This window comes from Paralichthys olivaceus, chromosome 24 (assembly GCF_024713975.1).
Source record: "Paralichthys olivaceus isolate ysfri-2021 chromosome 24, ASM2471397v2, whole genome shotgun sequence".
In the NCBI taxonomy this organism is placed as follows: domain Eukaryota; kingdom Metazoa; phylum Chordata; class Actinopteri; order Pleuronectiformes; family Paralichthyidae; genus Paralichthys; species Paralichthys olivaceus.
In genome coordinates this window covers 3,050,007-3,072,443 of record NC_091116.1, presented here as the reverse complement: position 1 = coordinate 3,072,443, position 22,437 = coordinate 3,050,007, and the positions used below count along the sequence as shown (strand labels likewise).

Below are 22,437 nucleotides of genomic sequence, written 5' to 3'. Positions count from 1 at the left end.
GCCCCAACATGTTCAGTGGCCACGAGGAGCATTACGTCCATAGTAGTTTAGTCCTACCATAGACAATGAATGGGAAAGTTTTCAGGGCTGTTTAGCTAAACTAACCACGGCTGCCGCGCGGGAGACCAGGGTTCAATTCCCCTTCATCAAGTTTGGTAGAAAAAGGATAATTCATTTTTTTAGTAATCTGGCAAACAAATAAACCAATAAACAAACAGAGGTAATAAATGGATCTTTCTTATTTTACCATTGTAATTGTAATTTCAAGAACGTTTAAATATCCTAAATAAATAAAACAAACAAAAAACAATAAAATAGACTCTGTTGTAAAGTTCTGGAATTGCCGTTTATGACATGTATTTTCACGCAGACTTTTGACAGTCCTCCCACTTTGCTGGGAAAGAGCAGGAAAGACTGTTCATCAAAGAAAAAAAGGATACGGAACCCTCGCATCATCACTGAAGGAAGAGAGTGAGCATTCAAAAGACCATATGTAGTGAAAACACTACTTTATTCATATTTTATTAACATATCATTTTCAAAATGTCATATTTGCAGAGAGAGATGAAAGAGCAGGGAGTTTACTCTGCATCAAGGAAACAACTGGATATGAAACACTGACAATATTGCTGAAGGAAATTTTTGAAAATTGTAATGATTTTTTTCTTGCAACGATACGACAAAATTGCACCTTGAGCTTGTTTTTCAGAACAATTTAACCCCCGCCCCCCCACACCTCAAGATTCCATGGTCGCAAAGCAACAGAACAATTGAGGATGGTGATGATTCACATGTATAAAGGAGCTATTGTGGCTGGAGTCTATCGCTTATGGCCATACCACCCTGAACACGCCCGATCTCGTCCGATCTCGGAAGCTAAGCAGGGTCGGGCCTGGTTAGTACTTGGATGGGAGACCGCCTGGGAATACCAGGTGCTGTAAGCTTTTTAGACTTTTCTTTGCAGAGGGCGCTGTTGCTGCTGCTTCAGAGGAGACAAAATTACACCTTCAGTTTATTTTCCCTGCACAATAAAACAGTTGAAGGAACTCCAGAGTGTCAATGGTCACAAAGTAGCAAAACTGTGGATTAGGGTGATGATTCTCTTTGCCGCCAGCAGATGGTGCAGTTGCTGCTGCTTCAGAGGAGACACATCTTGGAAAGAGCAGGAAAGACTGTTCATCAAAGAAAAAAAGGATACGGAACCCTCGCATCATCACTGAAGGAAGAGAGTGAGCATTCAAAAGACCATATGTAGTCAAAACACTACTTTATTCATATTTTATTAACACATCATTTTCAAAATGTCATATTTGCAGAGAGAGATGAAAGAGCAGGGAGTTTACTCTGCATCAAGGAAGCAACTGGATACGAAACACTGACAATATTGCTGAAGGAAATTTTTGAAAATTGTAATGATTTTTTTCTTGCAACGATACAACAAAGTTGCGTTGTTGTTCATTGATGGGGCTGTTGGAAATTAAAAAGATAAATACAGGGAACACAAACTTATCAATGTTAGGCCTCAGTGGAAATTACTTTTCAAATTCCAGATCACTGTACAAGGCCACAACACACAATGACTTATCCTTAAGAGAACAGCGCCACCGTCCTGTCGATGTGGTTATTGCACCAATCCTCGTTAGTATAGTGGACAGTATCTCCGCCTGTCACGCGGAAGACCGGGGTTCGATTCCCCGACGGGGAGAAGCATTCTTCTTGACACTCTTCAACATCCCCCCAGAGAAGCTGCGCTCCTCTGAATTCATTGACCCACCGGTCTGGGAATCAACTCGATCTTGTCTTCACAAGGTCCTGTAGTACCTCGGCACTCTCTGTTACCCCAATCACTGTGTCTGACCACCACACTGTCACTTTCTCTCTCCCCTTAAAATTCACCACCTCCCTCGCCCCCAGACCTCACACGGTCAACACCCGCCGCAATCTGAAATCCCTCTCTCCCTCTGCTCTCGCCTCTACTGTTCTTTCCTAACTACCATCTACAGACCAATTTTCACTAATATCTACTGAGGAATCCTCCTCCACTCTGCTATCCTCCCTCCTCTCGAGGACAGAGAGCATCTAAAGAGGTGTCCTCTTTAGATGCTCTCTGTCCTCTCACCTCCCTACCGGCAGGATCATCTCCCCCCTCCCTGGCTGTCTGAATCTCTGCGAACCAATAGATCGGTGCTACGAGCAGCAGAAAGAAAATGGAGAAAATCACATCATCCTGATGACCTTGCCCATTACCACCACCTCCTCTCTGACTTCACCTCAACAGTATCAGCAGCTAAATCTGCCTTCTACCTGTCAACGATCAATTCCTCTGCCTCCAACCCCAGGAAACTATTTTCCTTATTCTCTTCTCTTCTCTTCTCACCCCTCCTACTCCTCCCCCTCCTTCCTTCCTCACTGCTGATGACTTTCCAACTTACTTTACCAAGAAAGTAAAAGACATCAGCTCCTCATTTACTCCTATGCCCATCCAGAAAGCACCTCCCCCAAACCTCACCTCTGATAGCCTTACCTGCTTCAGCCCTCTCTCCTCTGAAGATGTTCTCACGCTAGTGACGTCTAACCGTGCCACCACCTGTTCCCTTGACCCGATTCCCTCCTCCCTTCTCCAAGACATCTCTCACGACACAGCTGACATCAGTAACTACAGACCTGTATCTCTTCTTTCATTCCTCTCTAAAACACTGGAACGTGCAGTCTACAACCAACTGTCCTCCTATCTTACAGAAAATGACCTCCTTGACCCTAATCAGTCAGGCTTTAGGACTGGTCACTCCACTGAGACGGCCCTCCTCACGGCGACTGAGTCGTTCTGTGCCGCCAGAGCCTCGTCCGACTCGTCAGTCCTCATTCTCCTTGACTTATCCTCTGCGTTTGACAAAGTCAACCACCAAATCCTCCTCTCCACTCTGGCTGAACTTGGCATTGCTGACTCTGCTCTGACCTGGTTCACATCATACCTGACAAATCGCACCTTTCAGGTCACATGAAACGGCACCTAGTCCAATCCCTGCCTTCTGGAAACTGGTGTCCCTCAAAGCTCAGTATTAGGACCACTTCTGTTTTCACTATACACTAGATCACTAGGCTCTGCAATCACATCGCATGGATTCTCTTACCACTGTTATGCCGACGACACCCAACTGTTCCTCTCTTTTCCCACATACTCCTCCAGCATTCACGTTGTGACGTGCATCTCGGAATGTCTGGCAGACATCTCCGCTTGGACAGCTGCGCATCACCTCAAACTCAACCTTAGAAAACTGAACTGCTCTTCATCCCGGGGAAAGACTGCCCTCATATGGACCTGTCAGTCACTGTCGAGGATATAATGGTATCACTTTCGTCGACGGCAAGGAACCTGGGCGTAATCCTCGACAATGGACTGTCCTGCACCCCCAACATCACTGATGTGGCCCGATCCTGCAGGTTTGCCCTCTACAATATCTGCAGGATCCGGTCTTTCCTCACAAAAGACACAACACAACTCCTGGTCCAAGTGCTGGTCATCTCCCAACTGGACTATTGCAACTCCCTCTTGGCTGTACTCCCAGCCTCTCCCAAATTCTCCCATGTGACCCCCTCCTCCGTGACCTCCACTGGCTTCCTGTTGGGGCCTGCATCCGATTCAAGATGATGGTGCTGGCCTTCAAGGCCGTCAATGGAACTGCACCCATCTACCTCCAAACACTGGTCAGACCACATGCCCCAGCGAGAGCACTTCGTTCATCAGCTGGCCGACTGGTACCCCCATCGCTGAGAGCAAACAAAGCCCGCTCAGCGAAGTTGCGACTCTTCTCTGTTTTGGCACCTCAGTGGATGAACAAACTCCCGAACAATGTCAGGACAGCGGAATCGCTTACCTTTGTTGGTGAAAACAGACACACAAAGTTGTTGTTGAGATCAATACTCCTGATGCTTCTTCTTCAGTCAGTCCTTGAAGTTAAAAGAGAAATCGAGGAAGAGAACTGGAGATGAAGCTAAAAACAGCCCCAACATGTTCAGTGGCCACGAGGAGCATTACGTCCATAGTAGTTTAGTCCTACCATAGACAATGAATGGGAAAGTGTTGAGGGCCGTTTAGCTAAACTAACCACGGCTGCCGCGCGGGAGACCAGGGTTCAATTCCCCTTCATCAAGTTTGGTAGAAAAAGGATAATTCATTTTTTTAGTAATCTGGCAAACAAATAAACCAATAAACAAACAGAGGTAATAAATGGATCTTTCTTATTTTACCATTGTAATTGTAATTTCAAGAACATTCAAATATCCTAAATAAATAAAACAAACAAAAAACAATAAAATAGACTCTGTTGTAAAGTTCTGGAATTGCCGTTTGTGACATGTATTTTCACGCAGGCAATTCGTACTGTCTGTCAAACGTTTGCAGCATTTCTCTAAATAGTTTGAAGCCGAAATATTCCCACGCCAGGGCTGTGGCATTTGGCTTTGCAATCATCTTTTTGCCTCGCGTTGCTCCGCACGAGGCTGACTTGCTGCACTCTGTGTGTGTAGCCAATGCTAGCAGTCCAGCCTCCCCCACAGAGACAAAGAGACTGGATGACTGACAAGAGGGTTCACTCCGTTCATTCCGCTATGGAACAAACGAGCTTAGGTGCTGAGACTGAGCACGGAGTGAACCCTCTTGTCATCCAGCCAGCTTGGAGGCAAGAGACGAGGAAAACAAACATGCATGCACATGGCAATATATCGAGGCCGGAAAAATTATTGAGTTCATTTTAATTTATCGTGCGATTAATTGATTTATTGATTATCAGCCTAGGCCCATATATACTATTTACTTCCTCAATTTACTTTGTATTCCATTTACATGCTGAAAAACACATTTGGGCCACAGTGTAGAAATTGTGAAATAAAACCTTTGACTGGGGACAGTGGAGGGGGCTGAGGCCTTAATACAACAATATACTTTATTTGTACACATTCACATGGATAGATTTAATCTTTTTTTTTGTTGAGTTTATTAGTCTAAGCCAAGAAATATACACAGGAATACACACAGGCTTACAGCATACCAGGAAGGGACATAGCAGACACAATAGGTAGCATAAGGGACACAATAGCACACATGAAAGGAGGGATAATCTTAAATTTAGATATAAACAAAGCATTTGATAGAGAAGATCAGTTACTTATATAGTGTATTAGAAAAAGTAGGGTTTGGGCCTAGTATGGTAGGGTTAGGGTTTAGGGTTAGGGTTAGGTAATGTCTCTACATTTAAGGCTAGACTTAAAACCTTCCTTTTTGATAAAGCTTTTAGCTCTACCCTGAACCATAGTCATCCATAGCTATGCTGCTATAGGTCTACACTGCTGGGGGATCATCCATCAGGCACCAGCACCTTTCTATCTTCCTCTCTCTTCTTCACTCTCTGCCTGGTTTATTTTGTTATATCTTATTACATATCTCTAATTCCTTGGGTCTTCTCCTCCCCTCCTTGGTCCATGCTGTGCGGCTCTCCGGAGCCCGTCCTGGTTCGGGTCCTGATGAGGGATGGACCTAGTGGAGGTAGCCAGTCTGTCGCAGGGGCCAATGTGTTTAATGTGCAAGTGCTGTCAAATATATCCAGTATATATCCTTGCTGGCCCATCCACTGCAGACAGAGGGGGAAAGCTGACGTGGAGCTCCGGGATCCCCTCCCTCTCCTGTTTATAATGCATGAAAATCTAACTTGACCAGTTGATGCAGTTTTTGCCGCCGACTTGTTGATGCCTTTTGAGTACCTGTAGAGGGCTCCGATATGGATGATACTTCATCCTGTTGCTCCTCCATAGATGTTTCTTTAGGTGTCTGGAGATATTAATGACAGATATCAGACTGATAAAATCAAGTAAAAATAAATGTTCCAATACAGTCAATATCTTTCATGTGTGTATGTGGCAGTGTAGATGTATTTCACTACATCAACTGAGAATTATGTAAAACCCCCGACCGTGGGGCAGGAACAGGAACTGGGGGGCCGCTCGCTGTAACCCCCAGCCGAGGGGCAGGAACTGGCGAGACGACTGCTTGAACCCCCGACCGCGGGGCAGGAACAGGAACTGGAGATCCACTCGCCGTAACCCTCAGCCGAGGGGCAGGAACTGGCGAGACGACTGCTTGAACCCCCGACCGTGGGGCAGGGACTGGAACCGGAGCGGAGCCAGACGGGACCCGCAACCGAGGGGCAGGAACAGGAAGTGGAGAGCCACTCGCCGTAACCCCCGGACGAGGGGCAGGAGCTGGCGAGACGACTGCTTGAACCCCCGACCGTGGGGCAGGAACTGGAGCGGCGACCTCCGAGACTGAAACGTGAGTAGCATCTGCCGGGACCCCCGGCGCTGGAACATGGGGGGCTTCTGCTAGAATCCATGATATCCTGACTTGAGGTTGCCGCTTGTGAACTGGTGGAGATGGATGGAAACAGAGTGGGGGGCTCCCCTCCGGTGTCCGCCCCGCACCGTAGCGATTCTACACAGAATCCAAAAGCCAGGCGGGTGCCGAGGTAGTGATCAGCAGGGGGAGTTGGGGATGAGAGGATGTCCTTGAGTCTCTTCTCTATGGTCACCAGGTGCGGGACAAAGTGGCTGACCCAGGGTCTGTCCTCAAGCCAATCCCGCATCGGTGCCATTCTCTCCAGGAGCTTTGCACGCTGCTTGGTGCCTGCGGTGCTCAGCTCGTCAACTAAGGAGTCTAAATAAAAAACCTTGCTACAAAAAAGATAAAGCTCTGCTTGGTCCATATCTGGTTGGTACTGTCAAGGCTGGAGGGTGTGGGGAGGGAACGAACGTGGTAGGAAAAAGGGAAGTACCAAAACGCAGAAACTAAATATTGTTTAACATAAAGTGTCTTTTATTTAAAAAAGGTAAAAGTAACAAAAGAAATCTTCATAATTCATACATAAACTAATCCTTTTAGCCCAGTATTAAGTGGAATATATTAAATGAAATGAAATGGAAACAGTCAAACACATCTGCAGAAGCATTGACAATTGTAGAGACCGTATTTAACCAACACTCACAAAGCACTGCTCAATAGCCATGAATCTGTGAGTGAAATTAAAATATGAAACCTTTATTTGCAGTGTAAAATCACATTGGACACATGAACAACACACAACAATACAATGCTTAATCACAGAATGTCGGTGCCTGTGTTATCAACTCAGTGCATCGATAGCTCTCACAGACTAAAATCACATAGATCAACATGTAAATACACATCCCCTCAATTATTTCACATCACTTTTAGAAACCAGCCAGCATCAAGGTCCTCACACTCACACACACACACACACACACACACAGACATTTTTTACAAACATGAATCCAAACTTGCTGCACAAACACACAATTCCCCATGCTCTCAGTGACACACAATGCAACAATTAGTTTGCATAATGCACCCACTTCCTGCTGATGGTAAAGTAGTTGACTACAGTTGCTCTACAGTGTTTTCCATTTTCATTATTTTATTTTCATCCTACTAAATTTATTTTATAATGCTTGTGCTGTTAAGATTTCACACTATGTACTTACTGACACATAGACTTATATTTTGTTGATGCTTATGTACTTTTACTAATTTAAAGGATATACATACTTAATTCAACACTTCATAGCATATTTCATTAATTCCCTCAAGCATATCACACATTATCTAATGTATCTGAAATCCTTGATTGATTTTCTTCATTTGATCAAGAGACTAACCTCAGTCTCAGACAGGCATCACTGTAGCTATCAGTGCAACATGTGTATAGTAGCCGCTTAGCTCAGGATTTGTGTATGCTCCGCAATGATGTGCATCATATAGAAGTCAACCTGATAAACCCCCAGGGGCCGCCATGTTGTGCAGTTATAAAAATCGCCAAGGAAACGGTTGCTTCTTAAAAATCTTCTTTGATGATTGATGTGGAGGCAACCATCAAAGGGATTGCTGGCCTCCAAATCCTTATCAAATCCAATCAAAGAACCAAAAACTCTAGACATTAAAGGATATTTCTTTGGTCCTCTGAACTACGAAACGTATAAATAACAAGTTCCCTTGCTTCAAGTTATTAGCTTATGAAAATAACAGACTGTCAACTGAGAAGACCACAGTCCTCGTTAGTGAAGACAACAATCCTGCCTACTGAGATTACCAGTGATTTGTTCAGTAAAAATTCATTAAGAAGTCACTGCTCTCATAACTACAAATCCCCCTTTACCGAAATGAACATTCTGGTAAGAATTATTATTTTTAGAAATGTATGTTCAGGTTGTGTTGAGTGGACTTTTAATAATGAATTCCATGTTTCTATTTTTCAGGCATGTGGAACAATGCAGTCTGAGTTTAAGGCTCTGAAAGAGAAGCTCAAACAGAACGATGAGCTTCTGATGAGAATAACGCTCCAGGAAGAGCTGATGAAGCTCAGAGCTTCTTATCATGAGGTCTATCAAAATCAGACTACCAACCAGGAGAAGTTCAACACTGAGCTCCAGGAGAAGAAGGTTCTCCAAGAAGAGCTGATGAAGCTCAAAGCTTCTTACAATGTGGTCTGCCACTGTCATGAAGCTGATGTTTCCAGTAGGGAGCTCAATGGAGAGAGTAAGGATGATGTCACTGAGAAGAAGTCTCTCTCCAGTGTTCTCCCTGAGAAACCAAAGAAGACTTCACTCTGGAAGAGAATCCGCCACGCTCTGGGGTTGAGAAAGCCACAGCGTTGGAAGTAGTCAGCAGCGCCCATCCAACAGCACCTGAGCTGACCTTACCCAGTGTTGTAATGTAACCAAGTACAAATACTTCTTTACATTTCTACTTGAGTAGAAATTTCACTTTACTTTGTTATTTTTTATTTCAGACAACTTTCACTTTTACTCCACTACATTTCCTAAATAAAATGTGTACTTTTACTCTGATACTACCACGGTTATGGTATTATTTTGTCATGGTTACAGAGTTTTTGTCACTGGTAGTGTATTCTGTCACGTTTTGGTGTTTTCTGTCACTGATATTGTATTCTGTCACGGTATGGTGTTTTCTGTCACTGGTATTGTTTTCTGTCAGGGGCTATCGTATTTTGTCCTCTTTTAGAAAGAGTGTTTTCAATTCTAGTTTAAATTGCATTATTGTTACGTTTGGAATTCATGTTTGTTCTATGTCCCCTCTGTGTCCCTCGCTCATGTTCCCTTCTGCTCTCCTCTGTGCTCCATCCTGTGTTGTTCTCTGTGTCCCTCTCCTGTGTTCCTCTCCTTGTCCCTCGCTATGTTCATCCTGTGTTCTCTCATGTTCCCTTCTGTGTTCCTGTATGTTTCACCCTGTGCTCCTCCTGTGTTCATCCCTGTCTTGTTATTGTATTTTGTTCTCGTTTATGAAGAGAGTTTTCAGTTCATGTCTCAACAGTGTTTTTGTTACATTTTGTACTCATGTTTTAAGTTTGTTCAGTGTTCCTCTGTTTCCTGTTTTATTTTGTAGTCCCTGCTCCCTTTGACTTCCTGCCCTCATCATGTTCACCTGTTTGTCTTGTGCCACCTGTCCCCAGTTACTCATTAGTTCAAGTGTGTATTTAAGTCTTTGTGTTCCCCCCATGTGATTGTTAGTACGTCGTCAATTCTTGTCATGTCCTGTTTGTCATTGGATACCTTAGTCGTGTTCATGTGTCCCGTCACCTCTCGCCACGTTTCCTTGTAAGTTGTTTCTTGTCCTTCCTTGTTCCACTCCTGTTTTTGAGTGTGACTTTTGTTAAGTGAAGATTTCTTTTGTTACTTTTACCTTTTTAAATAAAAGACACTTTATGTTAAACAATATTTAGTTTCTGCGTTTTGGTCCTTCCTTTCCCTTTTACCTACCACGTTCGTTCCCTCCCCTCACCTCTAAACCTGACAGATACTTTTCTCCTAACCATCTTCATTACTCATTCCTACAAATTAAAATCAGAAGAAATTTGAGTTGGTGACGTAATGCCATAAACATTTGTTGTCATGTCAACCGCCAAGCATGAAGAAGAACAAGTCCCGCTTGTCCGGGCATGTTACATTATTGATGCCATCATGGAAGCACTTGCTGCCGGCTCTGCTGCTAACGTTACCGCTCCGGTAGCAGATGACGAGCATCTCGACTAAAGTGGCAAACTTGGTGAACTCCGTGGTGGTGATGAAGATAACGTTACACACACCGTGGCCGTATTTGCAAGAAATATTTTCGTACGTTGGAGTGAAAGATTCTTCCTACCGGATTAAGTGCCTATTCTGCCTTCCGAGAGTGACTGAAATATTGGCATTCAAAAACTCCCCGTCCAACCTGAAGAAGCACATCGAGGTAGGTTAAATTAATTTTCATTCAATGAAGCCATAATGTCAACTTTATTTAAGTGATCGCTGCCGATGACGGGCTCTCCATCTCCTCTTTAGTCGCATCCATTTTTTTCGCCTAAATATGGATTTATCCTCACCCAAAAGGCAGAGCATATTCTCCAGTCCCTGCAAAGGCTTTGTTCTCACATGTGAACTGGTCCACGCACCCCTCCCGCCAGCCACGTCAGATGAAGATTCAGAGAGACTGCATGGAGAGGACACTGTGATGGGAGAATCTCCAAGAGAGTAGTCACACCACTGGGGCTGTGAGGTGGCCACCATTTGTGTTTTCCTCATGTGGACGACTGCTCTTCAGGGTAGGACAATGTCTCTTCCAGGAGTCTTTGGAGCTATTATATATGGATTGTTGGACAGAGCTGGAATTAGTGATACTGTGTTCATTTCTTCTTTGTTCCACAGGCGCAGCAGCAGTGCAGCACGGCTGATCTCCAATTGGGACATGTTGCGACTTATCAACTAACTAATACTATTTCCAATAATGTGACTATGCCAGAGAAATAATTCAGAAAAGAAAGTAGTACGCAGGAATTAAAAAAGTTTTAAAAGAGAGAGGAATCCTTTTCCAGACACTCATGGCCAGAATTACGAAACACTGGGACAGCGGCCCGTGGCCATGGCAACAGGTAGGAAACAAAGAGGACACCGCAACACAAGCAAAACATAAACTACAGAAATACAGAGGAATGGACAAATAAAGTATGTGAGTGCATCTAAATGAATAAGTATGTGAAAGATAACACATGTAAGACACTGAAGACAAATAGTCTAAGAGTTTGTATATAGGTGGACCTGGGTGATTGGACTTAATAGTCTTCACTGTAGGACTGATCGGACGCTGTATGTGTGAGCTATAATGAGACAGATGTTCAAGAGAATCTGGATAACAAGAATGGACCTCACTAAGGAGGGGCACCCATATTTCATGGGAATACCCCCTCAACCCACGGGGGAAACGTGGGGGGCAAGTGCCTACTGTTGTATTCTTCTTGATTTTTTTTTTTTTATTGCTGAGTTGCTCAATGTTCTTTGGGATGTTGTTTGTTCTCATGACTGCAATAAGGGTCCGAAGGAAGAGTATAACGCCATTTTCCAAAGCTATAAATGAACAGCATATCGTTAGTGTAGTTAAATGTTAATGGGTTAAATAATCCAATTAAAAGGACTAAGATAATTTTGAAAATGAGAAAACTTAAGGCTCAAGTTATCTTCATGCAGGAAACACACCTTTCCCAGGAAGAGCATGAAAATTACAGTACTTGTAAACAAAGCAACAAAAGAGATGTGGCAATACTTATACAAAACTCAACTAAATTTGAATGTCTAAAAGAAATCAAGGATCCAGAAGGATGATATATTATAGTGAAAGGGAAACTACAGGAAGAGATGGTTACGTTAATTGATGTATATGCTCCTCCAGAGAGTACTAAACAATTCTTTAAATCATTATTCTCAGTCATGGCATTAGAATCTGAAGGTATAGTGATATGTGCTCGTGATTTTAACATGATAATGGATCATAGGGTAGACACAACATTTATAAAAAAAAATAAGACACATATATCTAAATTTGTAAACATGTCGTTGAAGGAACATGGACTGGTTGATGTATGGCGTGAACTGCATCCGAAGGAAAAAGACTATACACATTACTCTACTTTATATAACACACACTCTAGAATTGACTATATTTTTATGAACAATTGGGATTAACACAAAGTACAAGACTGTAGAATTGGTGTGGCTGACATCTCAGACCACAGTGCAGTCCACTTAAATGTACTTTTGAATAAAAGGCAGAAAAATACTACTTGGAGACTGAATGTAAGCATACTAAACAGCAAGACAACAATAGAACAAATTAATAATGAAATAAAGAAAAGTATTGTGGAAAATGACACAGAAGAAATCAGGATCTTGAGGTACAACACCAAACCACTTGCACAGCCCAACTCCAACAAGGAATAAAAGATATTAAAGGGGAAATAGATAATATACTACGGAGCGAAATAGACAAAAAACTTAGATTTCTGAAACAAGATTATTATGAAGCAGGCCCTAAAGCCACAAGGCTTCTGGCAAGGAGAATTAGGAAACAACAAGTGATAAACACGATATATAAGACCAGAGACTCTTCCACAGACCATCTAAGACATGATGAAGTAGAAATAGAGAACACATTCAGAGAATACTACGAAAAACTATACTCTCAGCCACACTCATTGGACGAAGATGCAAAGAGACAGTTCCTTAGTTCTCTTGATCTGCCATCTATTGGAGAAAAGCAAAACAATGCTCTTACAGCACCTCTAACTCCTGAAGAAATAACTAAGGCAATATCCAGGCTTAAGACAAATAAATCACCAGGAAGTGACGGATTTCCATTAGAGTGGTACCGAACTTTTAGAGAAGAACTAACCCCTCTCCTTGTTTCATCCTGTAACTGTACCCTTAAGGAAGGTAGATTGCCACCCTCATGGAATGAAGCAATCATATCTGTAATCCCCAAAAACGGTAAAGACGCAGAATATTCACAGACCCATTTCTATGCTCAATGTAGATTACAAGATATACACATCCATTATAGCAAGGAGATATCAGAATTTCATGACAGAATTAATTGTCGAGGACCAAACTGGATTTATTACAGGACGAAAAACACAACATAATAATAAGTCTGTTTGCAGACGATGTAATAATATATTTAGAAAGACCTGATACAAACCTAACACATTTGATGAAACTTATAAGTATATACGGAGACCACTCAGGATATAAAACAAATGTGAATAAAACACAGATTCTGGCTTTTAATTATACCCCTTCCCAAGAAATTACAAATGCTTATAAATGGAAATGGAACTCAGAAAGCATAAAATATCTTGGGGTAACCCTAACAAAACAGATAAGCCATCTTCAGAAGATAAATCCAGCCATGTTTTCATGGAATCAGATTCATCTACAAATTAAGAGGATATGGTCGGACCAGTGGACTTCAGTTCAAAGATTGACATTATTAAAATGAACATTTTCCTGAGGCTGTTGTATTTCTTCCAATCCATTCCTGTCAAGATACCATTAGAAAGATTTCAAACCTGGGACAAAATGATATCGAGGTTCATTTGGAGTGGTAAAAAATCCAAGAATAAAATATAGCACGCTACAACTGGCTAAGAATCGGGGGGGTATGGCACTCCCAAATTTAAAGGATTATTATGAGGCAGCACAACTTGGTCAAGTGGTGTGACAAGCATTATAACTCCAAATGGAAAGAGATTGAGATGAGGGTGGCTAACAAACCAGTGCAATCCCTTTTGGGCAACATTACATTGATAAAAACTACTAAAAGGTTCAATAGATCCAATAACCTCCCACACACTGACTATCTGGGCTGATTTCAATAAAAGGCATAGATTGGAAAAGAAAGTGAGATTGTTGAGCTGGATTGCATATGATGAAAGATCCAAGCCAAACTTGAGTGACCTGACATACAGGAACTGGGAGAGGAAGGGAATCACTGCCATGTGTACAATACTAAAGAATGGAAACATAATGTCTTTTCAGGACCTTAGAGAAATGTATGGATTAAAAAATTTGGATTCTTTTTAGATACCTACAGCTATCTAATAAGGGAAATAGGGAGCGCAAAAATATTAAACGGAGTGATAGATGTACTAATATAATGGGTCAAAAATCAAGGTGGTATCTGTGTTATATCAAAACCTCAGAGACTTTACGGGTGCTTCAACTGATTACATTAGGGCTAGATGGGAGAGGGAGCTGGGCATTGGCATCACCCCTGAGGAGTGGCTTGATATGTGTGAAACACCACACACTACCACAAACTCATGAATGTGGAGGGAATTTGGGTGGAAAAATCTGACCCCTTTCTTCATCACACCTAAAATAAAAAGTAGACAAAATGCTACAGAACAACCATGCTGGTGGGCATGTGGGAGCAAAGAAGCTAACCATGCACATATTTTCTGGATGTGCCCCAAGCTGCGCTCCTTTAGGGATGATGTCGTTGCCATAATTAAAGACATACTGGGATATGAAATACCAAATGAAAACAAAACTATGTACCTTGGAAATGAAACTGAAAGTGTAACTGGGAGTGATAGATATATAGTCAAGATATTGTTGAATGCAACTAAGACAATAACAAGGAACTGTTACAAGACTGAATCTCTTACCATAGAACAATGGTTAGGGATTGTAGGAGAAATATACTGTATGGAGAAAATGACTTACCAACTTCAACTGAAGGAAGATGTTTCTAATACAAAGTGGAAAAAGTGGGTGCTGTATGATATAACAAAAGACATGTAAACTGTGTAAATCTGATTTTGTAGAATATGGATACCTGCAGCCATGACTGTTGACACTGTTTGTTTATGTCTATTGCTTTATGTGGCGGTGGGGTATGGTTAGGGCGCCAACTGCTGGACAACAGGGAGGAGTGGCTCAGCTGGTGATCCAACAGCTGGGCAGAATCAGGTAATCAGGGCAATCAATAAAAGCATGCTTGTAACCTGGTTCTGTCTCTTGTAGTAGGCTGGCGTCCTGAGACCTGGAGAGCAGCGGACGTGTGCGTGCGTGTGAGCGGGATTAAAGACCCACCCAGATAAAGAGAGATAGCGAGAGACATATATATGTGTGTGGGTTGCCAAGGAAGGCAACCTAAATAAAAGACTTTACGCAAGCCGATCTCTCCTCCCGTCATTCCCCGGAGTGGGCCGAGTATTCCCACACTTTATTTATTTATTTTTGTTGTTTTTGTATACGTCTCTTGTGAAAATGGAAAAAAACCTAATAAACGTTACAGTTTAAAAAAGTGAAGAAAGACACAAATTGAAGTTTTTATGTGTTTTATACGTGATGCAGCAGCAGTGCTTGAGCGAACACAAAATGTTCCCATCATCATTTGTTTGGGTTGATAATCTCTCCAACAAAGAGGGTGTCTATGTGCTACCTATGTGATTGCAGTTATTGCAATTAGTCTCTACAACCATATGGATAAGATAACAAAACAATTATCCAACCAAACTCTGTGCAGATTATAAAAATTATGTGGAGCAATCCAACATTTACACTATAATAATATATAATACATAGTATTTAAAATTATCTTAAAGGACTTAACCAGAAAAAAAACAAATATTAGATTTTAGAGTCTCCTGAAGTCAAATTCAAAGCTCAGAGAGAGGATTTAAAGGAGAATATGTTTAATATATTGAATGCTGCAAGGAAGCTTAAACATACTCAGTGGTTTATGTTCAACAAATTTAATTGCAGAATATAACATATTCTATTGAGGGGCTTCAAGAATTATTTAAAAAAGGAGTTTTAACTCTCCTTTGTTGCAATGACAACAACAAAGGATTAAAGGAGTTTTAAACTTTAGTGTAAGGATATATGATCAGAGCAATTTGTGACTTTGATCATTTCACCTGTGGACCACAGAGAGAGACGCCTGGAGAGAAAATCTACATTTTCAGTCTAAAATACTGACTTTCTTTAACGTCAATTATTGATATTATTAGTCATTAGCCAACTGATTCACCAGTGAACCCAACAGGTAATACTCACATCGACCTTTTTTTAAAACTAAGATGCAGTTATCTGTAAACAAAGGCTTCTGTGGACTGATTGTTAATAAAACAAATAAATATTATATATATATATATATATATAATATATAAATATCTCAATAAATGATCATATTTGATCAATAATATTTGATCAATAATATGCATCTATCAGCATGTTTTATGTATTTATCAGCATGTAAGTTAGTTGCATGCTGAGGTAAAAATAGATATATTCTTATTATTTATCTTGTCGTGTAAATGTAGAGCATTGAAATGTAGGGGATTTCCCTCTGGATTGTAGTGAAGTAGTAGATATAGTTTACACTTGGTGTTTTTATCTCTGAAGCTTTACCCTTTAAAAGTGTCTCAAACCCAGTTTCTCAGCAATGTCACAGGAGAACAACATTGAAAGAGGCACAAATGCAAGGATGATGAGCCAGTGGTCAGCATGTTGGGCGGAGAAAAGACTGGTGCTGGAGAAGGCTGCATTTCAGGACCTTCTTGACCGCATGACCAACAATCCATCCCAGGAACAGTATCCTACTGAACCCCATGCTGAACTGAATAACCAGCAGCAAAATGTCCTGCAGTCAGGCCCAGAGTTCAGCCAGACAGGGCCTCACAACCAGACACAGGTAAGGTACTAACTATAGGTTAGAGAGAGATTCAGAGGAACTTTATCAATACCTGTATCAAGAAAGATACTTATTAATGGAGGAGGGGGTAATTCATGATTACTCAGAGTAGTGAACCTGACTGAGTATAGAGACTTATTATAATGGCCCAGTAAAGTATATGAGTTGCTTATGGACGAGGCAGTTATGTGATCCTGTAAGATAACTATAGAATAGATTTTTTTATTTGTATCTGAAAGAACATACTTACAAAGAAATCATGTTGACAGGGGATGTAAAGCATAGTAAGTGTCCATATCTCCATTTAGCTCATTGGCTGATGGTTAATACAGAAGCAAAACCACAGTGAAAAAATATCACAACAAAACAGCTTCTAAATAAAAGTATTAGATTCTTGTATAGTTTTATTTCATAATACATGATAATATTGGATCATTGATTTGTATTTATCATCATGTAAGCTTGTTACAGTGGCTCAAACCCAGTTTCTTATCAATGTCACAGGAGAACAACAGTGGAATAGACGGCTACACACCTCAGCATATTCTGAACCTGAGGGCAGAATTTGACCTTACTGAGGAGGAGCAGGATGACAAAGAGTTGTTGGACATAGTCCGGGCAGTGGTCAACAAACTGTCAGAGGACACAAACATCCATCCACCATCTCAAGATGTCCCTGCTCAGGAATGGCATGAAATGTTTGACTGGACTGGTTCTGATGAGGACACCCCCCCTATAGCATCACCTCTCAGCTTGGTGCAGCATTTTACTGAACCCCATGGTGAACTGGCTGCTGCCATATACCACCAGCAGCAAAGTTTCCTGCAGTCAGGCCTCGTGTTCAGCCACGCAGGGCAAGGTACTAACTATAGGTTAGAGAGCGATTCAGAGGAACTTTATCAATACCTGTATCACGAAAGATACTTATTAATGGAGGAGGGGGTAATTCATGAGTACTCAGAGTAGTGAACCTGACTGAATATAGAGACGTTTACTTTGGTAGAATCACACACATTAATGCACACACACACACACACACACACACCTCTGAGCCTCCGTTTGTATCTGTCTTCTAATGCGTCTGATTGTGTTTATGTAGCAAAGGAAAGGTGATTTACGGGGCTCCAGGAGACAGAATTCCTTCTCCCTGTCCAGACACAGGAGGCTCTGGAAGAGATGGCAGCTGACACTGTCGCTGCTGTCCAGACACAGGAGGCTCTGGAAGAGATGGCAGCTGACACTGTCGCTGCTGTGCAGACACAAGAGGCTGTCAATGGAATTGATTGCTGCAAGAAACAGCTCCTGTTTTCTATAATAGATTATCCAATGCATCTAGCTGAGGACAATTTTCTTCTCCAAAATTCAGTTAAAATAAAAAAAAAAGATTAAAATGTTACTTCAAGCTCCTGAAGTTTGTTACATTCTCCTATTTGTTTTAACCATAATTTGATTCCGTCTCAATATGATCAGGCCTTTATTTACTGGAAGGACAGGGGACTGACTACTATTGCAGATGTAATAGGATAGAAAAGCTATGCATTGAGTTTTAATTGTAAACAGACACCGCCCTAATTTTTTGAAAGCAACTGAGCTATTCCAACAGTTTTAATAGTAAAGTCTTACTCCACATCAGTAGGTGGTGCTGTTGGTACTATACTGTGGATTCACACGGGAGACCTGATCACAGGCTTGGCGCATGCGCAGCTCATAATAAATGAGTTCAGTCTGAGCAGAATGCTAACATCTGGTCTTCTCCCTTCTTCAAATCTACAGGTAATGTAGAACTCAGTTCTACAATTTCATCTTTGTTCCGAATTTAGTAAAGTTACGTTGGATGTTTTGTGAGTGTCGATGATTTTGAAAAGTATGAAAAAGTATATTTTAGTGACTCGCCATCCTGACGCACTTCGTCATGGCGAGTGCATGCGCAGTTCACGCTGTGGTTTCAGCCACCGGTGTAATGGGTCCGTGTGAGTGATATTATGGGTCTGTGACCTAACCAAACTGTTTTTAAAGTGGTTAAAATTATTAATAGCCAGCATTTGGCGAATACTCACATGTTAATTCATATTTATCTTTACCATCCCAGTCACAGCCTGGTCACGTGATGATTATTAAATGCTGCTGATGTGTTTCAGTGTGTGTACAAGAGTGTCAAATGTTTGTGTAATGTGAGGAAGTGTTAAGAGTAAGGGGGCTGGTTTGTGTGATGTGCTATGTGTGTGTCAAATTAATGTAATTAATTGTAAGTGTAGTGTTTGAGTCAGTGTAGGAATGTATGTTAAGGGACTGTGTGTTTCAGTTTTATTTGATAGTATTTCTGTATTTGTCATGTCATTGTTGTAATATTTTGAATATAATTTGAACAGCAAGCACTTTAATATGAGAGTGAAACTCAATAGGAAAATGACTGATGTGTATTTGTCCAAATGATAATAAATGATTTCAGTCTGAGCAAGATGCTAACATCTGGTCTTCTCCCTTCTTCAAACCTACAGAAAGTGTGTATTTACCGGTTACGTAGTGCTCCCTAGCCTGTGTAACCCTTGCTGCCGGTCCAGATTTACCCTAGGTCTGGCGCCGGTAACACAGACTTGTACATAAATAATAATTTTGCATCCGATATAGAGCTAAAAGACAACTTTTCCCTACTTCATGCTCACTTTTTCCGTGACTTACAAGTAAGAAATTTTGTTTAAATAATCTATATAATATATGGTCTGGCTATGTCCATATATTACGCCAAGTCTTGTTGTATATTGGGGTAGCGATGATGTGAAGAGGATGAAGGAATCTCCGCTGACACCGTCTTGATTGTATAAAAGGTTTATTACAAAAAGTTCAGCATCAATACAAGCACTGCAGTCTGGTTGGAGTGAGATCCAGGGCCAATGTGAATCTCTTCTGCCTGGAGAGAGATTCGGGGCAAATGTGAATCTCTTCTGCCTAACAGATTCAACTCCCTGTTTATATATGAGAGTTGTCGTCGTAAACCTAAAGAAAACACATCTGGCTTTCCTCCAGACCTCCTCATCTGCCTGGTAACAGGAAGGGAAAGGCGTCAGCTAAAATTTAGAGTGACCGTTAGAGCCCTAACGTATACATTCAGTTTTCCTCTGAGAGCCTAAACTTATGGGCCTCCGGATCTTCAGGGCCTATGGGCTTCAAACCCATAGATCAACTTCCTTCAAAAAGAACACAATACGACTTCCGGTGATGGCGGCGAGGCGGGCAGCAGAGAAGTTTGTGAGCTCCCAGACTGGTCCACGAATTTCCCCATTTTTAGAGAATTATTCCGGCTTATTTTATTACAAATTTAATGGGGAAATATAAACTAAGGAAGGCTAGGAACATTATTATCAAAACAGATCGGAACACGAGGAAATGGCGAGTGGAGAAGCTGATGTAGAGGTCGACACGGTCGAAGCTAACGAGCGCGTGGACATGAACACTCTGCAAGCTAGCATCAAGGCAATCCACGCTGACATAAAGGCAGGACATGCCGACTTGAAGAGGGAACTGAATGGTTTCTGCGAGACAGTTAAGCGAGACATGAAGGAAGAGCTGGGGAACTTTAAAGAAGAAGTGAACCAGAAGCTGAGTGAGATCGGTGTGGAGCTGAATAATGCACAGGTCAGACTGGACGAAGTAGAGACACGAGTGGCCGAGGTGGAAGAATGGGACGCTAACGCAAAGAGCGTGCTGCTTGAAACTTTGCAGCAACAAGAGCACATTCTATCCAAATTAGTGGACCTAGAAGCACGCTCCCGCAGAAATAATCTCCGCATTTTTGGAATCCCCGAGGGAGAGGAGCACGACAATCCCTGTGCATTCTTAGAGGAGTTTATCAAATCAGAGTTGTCGCTCCCCGACGTTGACCTTAAAATACAACGCTGCCACCGATCTCTCGGCCCGAAGCCACCTCCCCACGCCGCCCCGAGATCCATGATCGCCTATTTTCTCGCCTACAGCACCAAAGAACTGGTGCTGAGCACTGCTTGGAGAAAGAAGGAGGTTCATCTTAATGGAAAGAGAGTTTTTTTCGACCACGATTACCCGGTGGAAACCATGAAGAAAAGAAAGGAATATGCCCCGCTGAGGAAAGTATTAAAGGCAAAAGGGCTGAGGTTCCAGACACCCGCACCTGCAAAAGGCTCCGAGTCTTTTATGAGGAGGGACCGACGACGTACACTAATGCAAAAGAGGCAGCGGAGGACATGCTGAAGAGGGGGATTCTGTCGCCTGGTGAAGAGACCGCTGCACCTGTGGCTGTCGGCAACCAACGGAGCGGCGCAGACACGGCGCCCCGGAGGAGACTGACAGACGCAGGCTGGGAGCTCCGCGAGCCCACCAAACGCCGAAACCACACCGCAGGCATCGATCGAGCCCGAGAGAAGCTACGGAGATTTCAACACTCTCAAAGGCTTTAGGAGAACTGTATCTGAGATGCACTCGTGAGTAACTAGAGATAATAGCCTACGTCAGAGTTTACGCACACAGATATATATATATGTAGCCTATAAGATGTTTGAACAGTGTTCGTGGCTGATTAAAGTTTGAATATCAGTCCTGTTACTTTACCTGTTTATATAAATTGCTATGGTATTGAGTATACTTAGCCAAAACATTAGTCACTCTCTGGACCAGTAATCTGGGGGGGATTTATCTGCACTCAAGCCGCTGGATGTGTGCTCTGATGACACTGATGACATCAATGCGCACCTGGAGGGGCCCTCCTCCTGGAGGCCTCCCCTCCCTGTTCAGAAGTTACATTTGTACTTCACTTTTGGAGGTCACTACTTTTATGTTTTACTGTGTAGCACATACTTTTTTTTGTTTACATGTTCAGGTCATTGGAGGAGCATTATGTGTTTATTGGTCTAATGGGATAGGATGATAAACCAGGAGTACAAAGTTATCACTTTGAATGTTAATGGTTTGCTTAACCCCATCAAAAGGAACAAGCTACTAACTAAAATGAAGAGAGAGAAACAGCAAATGGTTTTCTGGCAAGAGACTCACCTCTGTGATGAGGAACACGAAAAATTAAAACGCTTTGGCTTTAAAAATACTTATTACTCATCTTTTTGTGGTGATTTCTGTTTGGTGTTTTGTTGTGGTGTCTCTCCCCCTCCCCTTTTCTGTTTTCTCAGTGCAGGTTGTGTGTGTGGCAAGGGGGCGTGGCTGGTTCCTGGCTGCAGCGACGAGGCGCACCTGATCTCTATCACCTCATCATCCCCACTATAAACGCCTGGTCCTGACTCCACTCCTGTGCCAGATTATTCCGTCCCGTCCGGTATTTTCATGTGCTATCGATGTCCCCGACTCCCGTGTTCGTTTCATGGATATTACTAACCCTCGTATCTCCTTCCTTCTACCCAGTCTTTCCGTGCGCCTCGCTGCTCCTCCATTCATCCTCGTCTCACCCTGGATCATCGAGCCAGCCTGCACCCTGCCACCCCAGCCTGCTCCTGTTTTGTGTTCGTATAAATAAACTCTGTTAAACCGCAAACCTCCAGTCCGCGTCTGCTTTGGGGTCCAACTCAAGAACTAAGCCTAACAGAATAATCTGGCCAAAAATGGACCCCGCGGATGCGGAAAAATTCAGACTGGCTCTCTCGTCCCAAGGAACTCGTGTTGGGCAGCACGAGAGAGCCCTGAACGAGGTAATGGAGACTCTACAGAACCTTACCTCCAACGTGGCACTGATCGGTGGCCGCATGGAACAGCTCACTACTCACTTCTCCACGCTGACGACTCCGGCGCTCGCTCCCGCTCCAGCTCCAGTTCCAGCATCTCCACCAGCAGCTTCTCCGGTCGCTCTTCCCACACAGCCCCGGGAA

The 22,437-nt window shown here is 42.5% G+C and overlaps 2 protein-coding genes, 1 long non-coding RNA gene, 2 other non-coding genes and 1 pseudogene across 5 annotated transcripts in view; all 6 read left to right on the top strand.

Annotated features, from left to right (window-relative positions):
• The window catches only part of LOC138407078 (uncharacterized), a 119,199-nt gene that overhangs the window by 77,707 nt on the left and 19,055 nt on the right, over positions 1-22,437 (top strand). The gene's annotated exons all lie outside the window — the stretch shown is intronic.
• LOC138407116 (uncharacterized) lies at positions 9-4,137 on the top strand (annotated as a pseudogene).
• LOC138407139 (5S ribosomal RNA) lies at positions 826-944 on the top strand. The gene has a single exon (XR_011240573.1). It is a non-coding gene; the product is annotated as a 5S ribosomal RNA (ribosomal RNA).
• trnad-guc (transfer RNA aspartic acid (anticodon GUC)) lies at positions 1,634-1,705 on the top strand. The gene has a single exon. It is a non-coding gene; the product is annotated as a tRNA-Asp (tRNA).
• LOC138407014 (uncharacterized) lies at positions 8,065-8,907 on the top strand. The gene is made up of 2 exons (XR_011240414.1): positions 8,065-8,238; positions 8,323-8,907. It is a non-coding gene; the product is annotated as an uncharacterized lncRNA (long non-coding RNA).
• Positions 15,913-19,811, top strand: LOC138407115 (uncharacterized). The gene is made up of 4 exons (XM_069521553.1): positions 15,913-15,946; positions 16,344-16,594; positions 17,099-17,453; positions 19,747-19,811. Exons 2-4 carry the CDS (start codon positions 16,346-16,348, stop codon positions 19,809-19,811), a joined length of 669 nt encoding a protein of 222 aa, XP_069377654.1. The 5' UTR covers positions 15,913-15,946; positions 16,344-16,345.